The 15,241-nt window shown below is 37.9% G+C and overlaps 1 protein-coding gene across 1 annotated transcript in view; it reads left to right on the top strand.

Annotated features, from left to right (window-relative positions):
• Positions 1–15,241, top strand: part of cdh18 (cadherin 18) — a 319,640-nt gene that overhangs the window by 240,083 nt on the left and 64,316 nt on the right. Inside the window, exon 7 of the mRNA XM_018094962.2 lies at positions 11,360–11,541. Within this exon, the coding sequence (XP_017950451.2) occupies positions 11,360–11,541 (182 nt within the window). The remainder of the gene's footprint in view (positions 1–11,359; positions 11,542–15,241) is intronic.

Here is a 15,241-nt window from a genome sequence, read left to right as displayed (position 1 = left end):
GCAAAAATCGTATTGGTAACGAAAAATTCGTAAAGAATCCGAAAAAATCGCAAAACATACGAAAAAATCGCAAAATACCGATCATTACGAAAAAAACGCAATCGGACTCCATTCGACCCGTTCGTGGGTAAGTAAATCAGCCCCTAAGTGTGCTAAAAAATTTTTAATGATGGTGTACTTTTTATTTCTAAATTACACTTTTTACATAGCAAATAATTCACTCTACCATATAATATTTTATTCTTGAACCAACAAATGTATTTTTTCTAGTTGTAATATTGATGTGTAGGCAGCCATCTCTGTGCATTGTGCCTGAGTCTGAGCTTTCAGAAGGAACCAGCATCTGATAACCTATTGTTTATCCTACTCCATATAACTGGAGGAGTCATGAGCTGGACTTGGATTTCTTACTATTGAGTGCTATTATGATATCTACTGGGAGCTGCTATCTTGCTACCTTCCCATTGTTCTGCTCGCAGCTGATTTCAGAAACTTTGGGGCCCCGTACAAATTATTTACATGCAAGGTAAGTTTCTAGGAAAGTTACTTAAAGGACCAGTAACAGCATTTAGACATCGCAGCCCCAAACAATCAACTTACAGTTATTACTTGAAAGCTGCATGCTGCTTTCAGTAAAAAATGCCAATCGCCACTTTTCCGTGCAGTATATAGGGTCTCTGCCATCTTGCAGGGCCTGAAAACTTCATCTCTGCCGACAGCTACTTCCTGGTTTTGGTTTGAAAATCCCGCCACTGTGATGTCACTTCTGGAAGTGACGTCACTTAGCAACCGGTTAAGTTACTAGCAACCGGTTTCCCTTCATCAGCCATTCCAGTGTGTCTCCCTCAAAGCCCCTTCCAATACCTGTCCCCTAGTGTTTCCCTTTACCAGCCATCCCCCAGCGTGTCTCTTACCCTTCGTATACTTCTCACCCAGTGTTTCCCTTCCCTTCACCAGCCATCCCCCAGCGTCTCTCTCACAAGTCCCTTCCCCTTCACATACCTCTCACTCAGCAGTTTTCCTTCACCAGCCATTCTCCAGCGTGTCTCTCACAAAGTCCCTTTCCCTTTGCATTCCTCTCACCCAGCGTTTCCCTTCCCTTCAACACCAATTCCATCAGCATATCTATCCCCCCCCAGCCATTCCATCAACATGTCTCTCCTTCAGCCTTTCAAAAGAACATGCGACCAGGAGAGGGTGAACTTGCTGCAACAATTCCTCCTCTGCACAGTGATCACTGAACTTCTGGGTTACAGCCGGATATCCTGTGAGGAGGAGAGATGTCGGGAGCACAGCATTGATGGGTTAGTCGCCGTATCGTCTTTCTTCAAAAAATGTATCCATAGCATGGCGAAGAGTTTTACTGGGGAATATTTGGCTAAATGGAAGGTAAATAAGTACAATGCAGATGGACATGGGTATTATTAAGAGGGTGTATTTTTTATTTTTATTAATACAATTTTTTGTGGAAGATCCATAAATTACGGAAGTTTCAACGTAACCTTATACGTAACTTTTGCAATGCACCTGGGCCCCCTTCTGAAGCAGATTTTTATGGGTCCCCCTGATGGCAGGCCTGGTTCTGCTGATCCTCTGCTGGCGGGGAAAGGGAGGGAATGACATCACTCCAAATTGCAGCTCAGCAGTAAAGAAAAAGTCACATGGCTGTGACACCTTGGGAAATGAAGAATATGTCAATCCCAATGTGAAATGTCAAAATTACATTTTAAAAAAACTCTTTGCACTTTTAAAAATGGATTTCAATGCAGGATTCTGCTGGAGAAGCTCTATTAACTGATGCATTTTGGAAAAAAATGCTTTTTCTATCAACATTAAATAAACCCAATAAGATTGTTTTGCTTCCAATAAGGATTAATTGTATACTAGCTGGGTTCAAGTACAAGCTACTGTTTTGCTATTAAAGAGAAAAAGGAAATAAATCTTAAAAAGATTAATTAAAATTAAGTCTATGTGAAACAGCCATCATGTAATTCAGAGCTCTCTGGATAATGGGTTCAGATAACAGATCCTGTAATTTTTTTGATGCTCTCATTTTTTTGACATGCACAACAATTTTTTTTTACCAACGGCAAAATGTGGAATCCATGTCTGCCGAAAAATTTAGGCATTATCTAGCTGTAAAGGTCTTAGTAAAACACAAATAGATGCTGCTGTTAAGTGATTACATTTATTAATAAATGATAACTGATAACTAAAGAGTTAATTAGTGCAATTATAATATGTAATCTGTAATTGCAATGTGTTCACAATTACTTTTTTTCATGCGCTTGTTTGCTTTACAGCAGCCCAGAGCACACTGGGCGCCAAACAGATAACAACAAAGTTAGGCAGCTGCTGAAATATAAGGATATGTGTTGTTACGTTTGCAGGGTTCATTTAAAGAACAAAAAGTATTTCTAGCCTTTTCACTTCAGCCTCTATTTTTCCTTTAAATCAAATATATCTGTACATGCCAAATAAAAGCATTGAAGCTGCTGTGACAAACTGCTATTTAGTCCACTGATGCAAAGATCTAAGACTGATATTCCAAAGCCCTTTCTAATGATGAACTGCAATTTCTGTTAACCTGTGCTTGAGCAGATACAAAGCTGCATGATGTTGCTAAATCTGCTAATTCTTTTTACTTAGACCCTTCAATATAATAGTTGGGCATGAGTCTTTCTCTAAATCAGATGTGCTATATATATCCATTGCATTTTTTTTACCAAAGAGGAGTGTCATCCATTGGAAAAACGGAAATGATGCACCCCTCCTCCTGTGAATTGACTTAGGTTAATGATGGCAGAGAATTATAATTGCTCTCACTCTCTGGAATGAGTCTTATCATCTTATCTTTCCAGGCAGCCGCTAAAAATGCTATCAGTGTCATTGTCACTGATTCCAGCAACCAAATATTCACCTTCATTATTATTGTTATTCTTATTTGTTAATGCTTATATATATATTGTTTCATCCTTTCTACTATTAATAATTTGTTTTGGATTCAGAACTGTTCCCTTAGAGCAGTTCCAAATTGAAAGAATTTGTTTTTTGAGATGAACAGCCCCTTTAAAGCCTCCTAGCTAGCTCCAAAAAAGGATTTTTACGAGTATTGATGAGAATAGCTGGAATGCCAATACACCTGAATCATTTGGTTTTATGTTTGTATAATTATATCTATATGGTATTCCATCAGGTATATCATGTATCATAGATGTATGCTATTAATCATAATAAATCATAGTTCTCTTAGATATCCCTGTGATTAAATTGATATCTTGTTGAATTAATAACAAAGTGAATATCACATTTATTTTCATAGAGGTGCTAACATTTCAGAATGAGAAGGTTTACTTGTTGAGGGGATTATAAAAAAATGCCTTGAGTAATGCAGAAAAAGTGTTTGGTGCTCACATCTTACCAACACATTAATTAGTCCCTTTGGGGCCAATTGTTTTATGAATATATGACTTTTAATGCATTTGTTTTTACATTATTGACTTTATAATATTTTAGATACATGCTTAAATATTGCAGGTCTTTTTTGTGATTGGGTTTTCTATTTTCTTTAAACATTACCATGATACCTACAGCATTATGTTGTCATTATTTTAAATATAACATTACTGATGCAATAAGATATATTAGACATAAAAAGCAATAAACATAAAAGTAATTAAAATATAATGTGCTGTTGCTCTGCAAAAAACTGGTGTTTTTGCTACAGAAAAGCTACTATATAAATAAGCTGCTGTGTAGCCATGGGGGCAGCCATTCAAGCTGGAAAAAAGGAGAAAAGGCACAGGTTACATAGCAGATAACTAGTAGATAAGCCCCATATAATGGGGGTTTATCTGTTATCTGCTAAGTAACCTGTGCCTTTTCTCCTTTGAATGGCTGCCCCCATGGCTCCACAGCAGCTAACTTATATAAACAATAGTAGTCTTTCTGAGGCAAACACAACAGTTGTAGCAATGCAGGGCAACAGTACATTATATTGTAATTACTTTTATACACTTTCATTTTTTGGTGTTACTGTTCCTTTAAGGTGCATAGGTTTATTTATCAGTTTATTCCAGTTTTCTCCAACACTTCAAAACCACACATACATGATCCTCTGGGTTGGTGGATTCTCCAGAAAATTCATATTTCACCACAAGACAAAAACCCAAATAAGTTTTATTTAGCTCTTTACATTCTGAAGATCATATTACGGTCTATAGTACTTACATAAAATTGCAGCTAGTGGGCAGATACACCACACATCACCACCTGTTCACCAGGTATCACATGTAAAACAAAACACACTGCTTTAGAAATCTGTCATTTAATTTACACTGCTTTTTTCCATAGATTTTACCATTTTGTGTTACACATTTTTTCATGCCTGATCATGTGTTGTACCTCAGCAAAGGAAATAATAACAGAGCTGAATAAGGAATGCATACATAATATTGATTAAGCAACTAAAGTATTCTGCATAAAAAGTTTTTATTATTATTATTATTATTATTATCATCATGTATTTATAAAATGGAAACACATTTCTCAGCATTGTATGATTAATGGACAATACATGGAAACATACAAAAACAACCAATAACCAATACAGGAGGTAAAGAGGGTCCTGCCCAAAATAACTTATTATTAATAAAATTAAAAAAAAAAATGTATATATATATATAAATTGTGTCACTTTTAAAGTTAATTTCTTTTCACCATGTCATAGCTAGCTATTGACTGATGTACTATATTTTCAAATACTGGAGTTATAGTTTCTATGCAGGACTCACAACAGCAGAGTCCAAGCAATATATTCAGACACAGTGGTGCCAAATGATTTCCATCTCATCTAGAGGAGCAATTTTTGTCCACATCTCACAACTACTTTAAGGCTTAAAGTTAATATTGTGATTGCAATTCAAGGCAAGTCACAGTTGGTATCAGTCTTGATCTGGCTATGGAATATGAGTTTTCAAGAAATACATCAAAATAAAAGTATTACATAATGGCAGTTTTACATTTTCTTTGTAAGAAATGAAGCAAGTTGAATTGGTACATCAAGCAAAGAGTAACTGATAAAGTATAACTTACAGTACATACATTTCTAGCTGATGCAGTAAATACATAAATTACAGAAACTTGAGTGTTGTTAAAGGTTGAAATAAAACACGTATTTATAAGAAGGATTAAAAAAACTCCCTTATCCCACCCCTCCCCAAAAAGAATTTCTTAACACTCTAGAAGAGGTATTACATGCAATTAGCCTTCTGAAAGTCGGCAAAGCCCCAGGCCCAGATGGGTTTACAAACATATACTACAAAACCTATAAAAACATATTAGCACCACACCTGCTTAAAATTTTCCAAAACATTATGGATACAGGAAAAATAAACCCAGAGTTCCTCCAAGCACATATATCCACTATTCCCAAACCAGGTAAACCACAGGACATTTGCTCAAATTACAGGCCAATAGTCCTGCTGAATACAGATCTAAAACTCTAGTCCTCCCCTCACTTATAAATAACGATCAAGTAGGATTTATCATTACTCGCCAAGCACCAGACAACACTAGGAAATTACACAACCTATTACATGTAATCAAACGACATAAGCACCCAGCTTTAATACTATCCTTGGATGCTGAAAAGGCATTTGACAGGATCCACTGGGATTATATGGCAAACACATTGCACAAATTCCAGCTAGGTAACACCTTCATCAAAGCAATACTAGCCCTCTACTCAGCCCCAACAGTGAGAGTAAACACATCTGGTATCCTGTCAGATGCCTTCAAAATCCTAAATGGAACAAGACAAGGATGCCCCTTTTCGCCCCTCATATTCGCACTAATGGTGGAACCCCTAGCATGTAAAATCAGACAAAATTCCAAAATCATAAGCATCCGAACACGAGATGGACAGCAAACAATTGGCCTATTTGCAGATGATATAATAATGTCCCTCACTGACGCACACACATCAGTACCTAACCTAATACAAGAAGTTACAGATTTTTACCAAGTATCATGGTACAAAATTAACCCAGGCAAAATGCAGGCCCTACCAATTAACCTCCAATCCCTCTGACTATTGCAACAAACATTTAAATTTGAATGGAAAGAAAAATGTATTACCTATCTGGGAATTAAAATACAATTATTGTTTAGCTTAAAGATGAAGGCATTTATCTGGCAGGGGAAAAAGCCAAGAATAGTGGCCAGAGTACTACAACAACCTAAACTAAGCGGGTGAATGGGAATACCAAACCTATTATACTATAACAAAGCCTCATTGCTCAAAACTGCCCTCAGGATGCATAGCCCCATTGAACACAGAAAATGAATAACAATAGAAACCAGCTTTCTTCATAACCTAACACTGCCAAACTTGTTATGGCTACCACCGAAAAACAGACCAAATAACCTGCCACTACTACCAATGACTAAACTAATTTTACTAAATTGGGATAAACTCAACATCAAGGGGAAACTAGGTAAGTTCCCCTATCCAATAACTCCTACTTCCAACCTCCAGCTGTTAATTCAATATCTCTCCCTATGAAAATGGTCCGAAAAGGCATAAACACAATTGCGGATTTATACACTATTAAGACCTATCAAACATTCCGACAACTACAAGAAAAATACCAACTGGAAACAGGTGTTTAAACTAATAACAACAGACCTCCAAATGCCACTATCAAACAAACCGGAAGTAGCACTGCTGCTACATTTACCAGAAAAGACTCCGGACTCTGGAAAAAACTTTTATTCCACATATTCAACACCTCAGCAATGCATATAACAAAACTTTGGAAAACAGGAGGCCTTTATGATATAAACCAAATCACACAAGGACTAGACATGAGGGCAGCAATGGAAAAAATGGCAACCAGGAACAAAAATAAGCAAGAACAATTTGAAATGACTTGGGGACCATGGCTTGCATATCAAGAAAAAACAAAGACCACGATGCACCTGACAGCAGATTCACACCAATAGGCTAAAACGCAAAGCATTACCGATCATTAACCCTCAACAGAATACTCAATATTCAACATTTAACTTACAAACTTGGTGTCTGTATAAGAATCTTAAAGTCTTATAATATCATTTTATATATACTTATGTTCTCACCTTTTTTACCCCCTCTTTACCCTCACTTGGGTTCCGTAGTGAGGTCACTACGTCAATCTTTCTTCCTTCTCTCTTCCCTGAAACGGTTATAAATATTGTTATAGAGAAATGATAACACAGGATAAGTGCAATACAACTGTTATTTAAAGTAAAATAACAACAATGTGATATTGATGTTTATGATTAATAAAAGACGTTACAAAAAAAAATTGTGCGTTAATAAATCAGTTATGTCCTTAACATAATATAACATAATATAATGACATAATTTATTATAAAAAAAAGTCTTACATTTGTCCACATCTAATAGCCTATAGTAACCAATCAGATTTTTATTTTCAGCTGACAAGTGAATGCTATCTGTTGATCATTTTCTACGGGTTATTAGACAAGTAGAAAACTTAGGCTGATGGCAGAAGGGGTGTTTTATCACCTGAAGTTATAATCAATGTAAATCACAGTGATAAGGCATAGTTGCCTTGCTTTACATTATTTAAGGTAGGAAAGTAACAACATCCCCATATAAATCTATAGCCCTTCAATCCAGGAGCCTGTAGTAGTACCTGTAGGAATGCCAGGTTCAGATCTCAGGGAAACAGTGAATTAATTTTTTACACTTTGAACCTTTTTCCCCACCTGTAATATATGTAGTTCAGGGTTCTCCTCTTTTTAGTAAACTTTTCAATGTCCAATATCTTGAGCATTATGTTAGAGTGATACAGACATAGATCTATAAAATTAAAATGGATATAACCCCCTCCTGCAAAATAGTTACATTATGCCCCTTATTCCAGAAAGTCAGTGTCCTTCTGTGCATGCACCAGCAAGGACATTCCGGTACATCCCTGCTCTACCTCTGGAAATATCAGTAAGTATCCAGCAGGAGGGAAGGTTGATTTTTTTTCTCCCCAAAAATGTTATTTTACCATATAGGCACCCGAGAACCCCCAAGTGCCTATATGGTAATTATGGTCATGGACCTGGTAATATATGCACTTCATGTGCAGCATATTCATAATATAATATAAGCAATATACAATGAAACATAAACCGTACACTGTACAATTGAAGAATAAAAGCCAAGGATTGTCAATTTAGCACTTTAATAACTGACATTCATGACACATAAAAATACAGTTTGTAAGGCAATATAAACCAATCTCCCAACATTTGAGGGACAAAAATAAATGGCACGGGCAGCACGGCAGAATTTTTTACCACGCCAATTTTTATGACCACAAGCCCTAAATACCACTCCCATTTTACAAAATTTAGCAGGTTTTGTAAAGTTTGCACACGTCTGGGGGTTTTGTGGTCTTGTTTTATGTGTTATTAAAGTTTTGATAAAAAAGTTGAAATTGCCCTTTAATATGCAAGTCTCTGTTCCCCCAAGGGACCTATTTATCTTATTAGTGTTAACAGATGTTGACTGTTGAGCATTCTGCTAGTAGTGAGTAAATCTGTCCATTTTTCTTTGCCAAAAAATTTGTGAAAGTGTGGAAAATGTTGATACACTGGCACCATTTTTGACGTGGCAGTGACTTTTTCCTCACTCAGCAGATTTTTTGCCCACCAATGGCAAAATGTGGAATATCGCAGCAAATGCATGCCTAGCGAAAAATTTTGCTTATCACTACTCTCTGCCAAAAGCCTACTTATCTAATTAAGTTTGAGAAAAAATGTTGGCATTCAGTGCAGGAAATCAAAGGGAAATGAAGGACTTTTCAATAAGAATCCGGGACTGCAGCTGAGCTGTTACAATTGGGACTGTCCTGTGAGCACTGTGGACACTTGGGAGGTATGCAATATGTCCACCAGCAACATTTTGTTTTCTAAAATTCATCCAATGTGGAAACAATCCAAAAAAGTACTCTATGTACAGATACACAATATGAAATAGTTATTTGATTAAAAACCTTTAAAACTAAATGTATAGGATATAATAGAATTCTTCTAAGGAGCTGACAAAGATGGCAAACACGTTGAGCAGAGAGTTGTACTAAAGTACAGCCTTGATGTGAGGCACATTCAGTTTTATCTTTGTAAGTGCATAGGTACATAAGTTTTCACAAGGGCTCATTTGTGACCACACAGCGAACTTAGCTTGTAACAAGCATTGATGCCATTCATTAAAATGAGTAGCTTCCAACAGGCTGCTTGTGCTCGGCACCTGTGTGTTTGTTCCACCTCCCATTACAAATCGCATTCAAGTGCATCTATTGCAGCAAGGCATCCCCTGAGCTACTGCACTGGATTCATCAAAATATGCACCTGCAATTGCATTCATTTTGACTCTTTGAAGCAACTGCCTTAAACGCAATGCTGTGCTTGCCCACATGCTGAAATTATAAGTAAAATGGTTAAAAAAACATTGATTTGCATCTGAATTTGCAAGTGCTGCACTTGTGATTGCAAATGTCTTCACTTGAGGCACTTCTTCTTTGGTTTAGTTATATTTAATGCTCATTCATTTGAATCTAGCAGTTAAAATTCAGTCCGACAAAGGGTAGGAGGAACCAAAAGCATTACAATCGCCTTTTCCACAATTCACAAAATAAAGACCAAATGTAAGCAGTTTTGTCTTTTCTGTGTTTTCAGGGCTGCTTCTGTAATGAGGCAAGGTGAAAACCTTGCCTCAGGCAGCACTTTAGCAAGATTATTTTTCCTTTAAAGCACACAAATACTTATACATACACAAACATACATTTACACAAAAAGGTAGTAGCTTCTAAAAATGAATGAATCTTTGTGTTAAGAATAGCAATACAGCAGCACTGCATTGCCTGTCACATAACTTTTTTCCCCAAATCCTGTTCCAAACTATTAAGAAAACAGGTAATATATGTTAATGTATTAATTATTGAATCTTAAAAAACAGTACATTAATACAGTCATATACCAAAATCTAGCATGACAGCATACTGGTAACTTACCAAAGCCTATTTGATAAATTAAACAATGTTTGCAGGTGCTAGAATGGCTTAAAGCTTAATGACAAAAAATAAGTGTAACTAATGTGTCCTTTAGATTTACTAAGAAGTCATTCCTCCCTATGCATCAAGAAAATTTCTTTGGGCTTTTTGCCATAACAAGAGGTTATTCTCAGAGCACCATTTGGAGCTCTGTGGTATGTCCCAAACAGCACAGTTGGCTATACATTAAAAGTGGCATATTGTCAGTAACACTTAAGATCTGCAGTTGTTACTATAAGAGACACTCTGTCTGACCTGCTCCAAGCAAATGAATAAAAAGCTTCTGTATATGACAGCTGTATATTTGCTGAGCCTCAGAAACTAGTTTTATAGGTAAGAAATACTGATTAGGAGACATTTTATGATCCAATACTGGCTGTTCAAATGGAACCAAGTAGCTGCATTTATGAAGTTGCCATGTAACTTATTTAAAGGAGAGTAAGCAGAGTCAGTATTATTTAATTTAACCGGCTACTGTCAATTTAAGTAGATTTTGAAACCTTTCTACTAATTTTCAAATATCAGAGGCTTTATTGATGCATATGGGCTATCTGTATTCTCTATTATATATTACTGATGTGTGAATTCTGCCCTTCAGATTTTAAAATAACATCTGTAAGTCAGTATTAGACATCATTCTCTGCAAAGGAAAAAATCTTGGTGTTGGTAGGGTGTGGAAAAATTGGAATAAAGTAAGCAGGAAGTAACTGTGATCCCTCACATACAGTAGGTTGATAATAGTTACATACAGGGTTCAGAATATAAGTATGTCCATATTGATATACCATTTGATGATATTGGCCTTGGAATGCCATTAATAGGCAGGTATTTATATAGGTAATTGTATGTTCAAATGCTCAAATTGTTTCACATTCAGTTCTTTTAATGATCATCATATTAAAGTTTTATATACAGTCCTGAATGAGTATACAAAAATAGAAAGGGTTACTCCAATACTCATAGTAAAGAGGAGACCAAGGTGCACGGCCTTGAGTCAGAGAAGTGGTAACAACCATGTATTTGAGAGCAGACACTCAATGAGCAGCCCTCAAGGCTGGCAGTAGATTTATTGAAGTACCAAAAGCAGAGGTGACTTTATGAGCTTCATAAGGCACAATACACTTTTGAATCTCATTGATGTTCTGTTGAACCAAACCTGTGCAATATGCAAAAATGCTAATCAATTGTGAGAAATGGCATAACATACATATATGCTGACCATTACAATTAAATTAATGTTTCTACAGAACATTATCAGCTGTATGTTCCTGAATCAGCACAAGTTGGCTCTGCAGTTGGCAAGATCAAAGCAAACGATGCAGACACTGGATTGAATGCTGACATCAGGTACTCAATTACCAATGGAGATGGTGTTTTCTCAATATCTACTGATAAAGAAACAAGAGAAGGAATCTTAATGCTTAAAAAAGTAAGCATTATTTTCTGTTTGGTTTCTATCATGTCCTTGTTTTATGCTTTTGTTTAGTATTTCTTCAGTTACCTAAAAAAAATGTAATCTCTAACACCTTGAAAAGATTCTAGAGTTGCCTTTTGTCTATTTGAAGGATGAGTACTGATTTTAAGTGCTTAGCTGGCATCTTGGGCAATCTACTGTTATGTCATAGCACAACTGATGCATAGGTTCTTGGCACTAATAGTAGTGCTATTATCTGCTAATGATAAAATAATAGGAATGTCTCTTTTCTGCTGTGAGCTATATCAGAATAGATTATTTCTTTACATGAAAAAGCTCCCATGATTCAAGTTAGAAGCTACAGGTTATATGCTACACTAGCCTACACCTTGCAATACACTGCAGTCACCTTCATTCCCAGAAAGATGCAATAAAGGCAATATTTTAAACTGTGTTTCTGTAAATTAAATTTTTTTACATTTTATTATATTTTTAAATATTATTACACTTTTTGTTCTGCAGCTTTCCCAATTTTTATATAAACTGATATGTGGTTGTTAGGGTCCCATTTTAGTCAAGTAACCAGGCAGTAGATTTTAATGTCAAACTTGATGATGAGTAAGAGGTAAGATCATTAGTTATTAATATGTTATAACCATTTTTAGCAAAAATAAATAAATAAAATGAAAACTAATTGCAATTTATAATAAATAATACTTTTCACAGTAGTTTTAAGATGAAAGCTTATTTTTAAGAAAATATAACTATACACCATATATATATATATATATACAAACTTTTTAAAAAAAAAAATCACCCAGTTTGCCTTCTTAGAAGATAACCTTGCTTCCTCTACAGCAGTGCTGTCCAACTGGCAGCCCGCGACCCCCCTTTGTGGGCCCCCCACCTGTCTGGCTGCTTTGATGGCTTACCTTTGTGTAAGCTTTAAATGTAACATAGTAACATAGTAAGTTGGGTTGAAAAAAGACATACATCCATCACGTTCAACCATAATGCCTATATCTAACCTGCCAAACTACTAGTTGATCCAGAGGAAGGCAAAAAAACCCAGCTGAAGCCTCTCTAATTTGCCGCAGAGGGGAAAAAATTCCTTCCTGACTCCAAGATGGCAATCCAGTCCCTGGATCAACTTGTACTGAGAGCTATCTACCATAACCCTGTATTCCCTCACTTGCTAAGAATCCATCCAGCCCCTTCTTAAAGTTATATAATGTATCAGCCAGTACAACTGATTCGGGGAGGGAATTCCACAACTTCACAGCTCTCACAGTAAAAAATCCTTTCTGAATATTTAAATGGAACCTCCCTTCTTCTAAACGGAGTGGGTGCCCTCGTGTCCGTTGGAAGGACCTACTGGTAAATAAAGCATTAGAAAGGTTTTTATATGATCCCCTTATATATTTATACATAGTTATCATGTCACCTCTTAAGCGCCTCTTCTCCAGTGTAAACAGACCCAACTTGGCCAGTCTTTCTTCATAACTGAGACTTTCCATACCCTTTACCAACTTAGTTGCCCTTCTCTGGACCCTGTCTAACTCAATAATGTCCCGTTTGAGCACTGGAGACCAAAACTGAACAGCATATTCTAGATGGGGCCTTACCAGCACTCTGTAAAGGGGAAGAATAACCCCCTCCTCCTGTGAATCTATACCCCTATTCATACAGCTCAAAACCTTGTTTGCCCTTGCAGCTGCTGCCTGGCATTGCTTGCTACAGCCAAGTTTATTATCTACAAGAACTCCAAGGTCCTTCTCCATTATGGATTTGCCTAGTGCAGTCCCATTAAGGGTATAAGTGGCTTGCATATTTTTACATCCCAGGTGCATGACCTTACATTTATCCAGATTAAATCTCATCTGCCACTTAGCTGCCCAGATAGCCAGTTGGTCAAGATCCTGCTGCAAGGATGCTACATCATGGATAGAATTGACTGGTCTGCAGAGTTTTGTGTCATCTGCAAACACTGATACATTACTATTAATACCCTCCCCTAAGTCATTTATGAACAAATTAAACAAAAGTGGACCCAGTACAGAACCCTGAGGGACCCCACTGAGAACCCTATTCCAAGTTGAGAATGTACCATTAACAACCACCCTCTGTACCCGATCCTGTAGCCAGTTTTCAATCCATGTGCAAATGACTTCAGTAAGACCAATAGACCTTAGCTTAGAAAGCAGTCGTTTGTGGGGAACGGTATCAAATGCTTTGGCAAAATCCAAATAGATTATACCTACTGCATCCCCACTGTCCAGCTTCTTACTTACCTCATGATAAAAAGCAATTAAATTGGTCTGACATGACCTGTCCTTCATAAAGCCACGCTGATTACTGCTCATAATGGCATTCTCCAGTACATAATTTTGTATGTGATCCCTTGCCCACCACAGATGTCAAACTTACAGGCCTATAATTGCCAGGCTGAGATCTTACTCCCTTTTTAAATATAGGAATGACATTCGCCTTCTTCCAATCTCTTGGTACCATACCTGATGAAAGCGAGTCTGAGAATATCAGAAACAGAGGCCACTGTAGTTCTGCCCCTAGCTCTCTCAATACCCGAGGGTGTATTCCATCTGGCCCCAGTGCCTTGTTTACATTTATCGTGTGTAACCCTTTAAGCACCATATCCTGTGCCAACCACTGTGTAGTTGGAGCTGAGGCAACAGTGCAGCTATTGGGTGGGATTTGGCACACAGAAGAAAAGAACTGGTTAAGCACATCTGCCTTTTCTGTATCCGCTGTAACCATATTGTTACTATAACTCAATGGTATCAGTACTGATCTTAACTGGCCCCCTGCATGGTTCTCACCTCAGATTCAGGCTGTAATCCCTCTGTATTGTTTAAAAATGTAATCCCCTGTACTGTTCACACCTTTTAATTTCTGCATTGTTCACCCCCTGCAGTGTTCACACCTCAGGCTCAGGCTGTAATCACCTGTATTGTTCTCACCTCAGACATTGTATGTACTGCCTGGTCTATGCTATCTGTGTGTAGGCAGCATAGGGTAGGCAGAGTATGGCACATAGGCAGCATAGGGCAAGGAGGGTATGGCACACACAGGCAGGGTAGGGCAGGCAGAGTATGGCACACACAGGCACCATAGGGCAGGGAGGGTATGGCACACACAGGCAGCATAGGGCTGGCAGAGCATGGCACACACAGGCAGAGTAGGGCTGAGTATGGCACACACAGGCAACATAGGGCAGAGTATGGCACACACAGGCAGGGTAGGGCAGGCAGAGTATGGCACACACAGGCAGAGCAGGGCAGGCAGAGCATGGCACACACAGGCAACATAGGGCTGGCAGAGCATGGCACACACAGGCAGGGTAGGGCAGGCACAGCATGGCACACACAGGCAGGGTAGGGCTGAGTATGGCACACATAGGCAGCATAGGGCTGGCAGAGCATGGCACATACAGGCAGGGTAGGGCTGAGTATGGCACATAGGCAGTATAGGGCAGAGTATTGCACACACAGGCAGGGTAGGGCAGGCAGAGTATGGCACACACAGGCAGCATAGGCCAGGCAGAGTATGGCACACACAGGCAGCATAGGGCAGGCAGAGTATGGCACACACAGGCATCATAGGGCAGGCAGAGTATGGCACACACAGGCATCATAGGGCAGGCAGAGTATGGCACACACAGGCAGCATAGGACAGGTAGAGTGCTGCCTGTGTGTGC

This window comes from Xenopus tropicalis, chromosome 6, assembly GCF_000004195.4.
Source record: "Xenopus tropicalis strain Nigerian chromosome 6, UCB_Xtro_10.0, whole genome shotgun sequence".
Taxonomy (NCBI): domain Eukaryota; kingdom Metazoa; phylum Chordata; class Amphibia; order Anura; family Pipidae; genus Xenopus; species Xenopus tropicalis.
The sequence above is the reverse complement of the archived record's forward strand: the minus strand, read 5'-3'. Positions and strand labels throughout refer to the sequence as shown.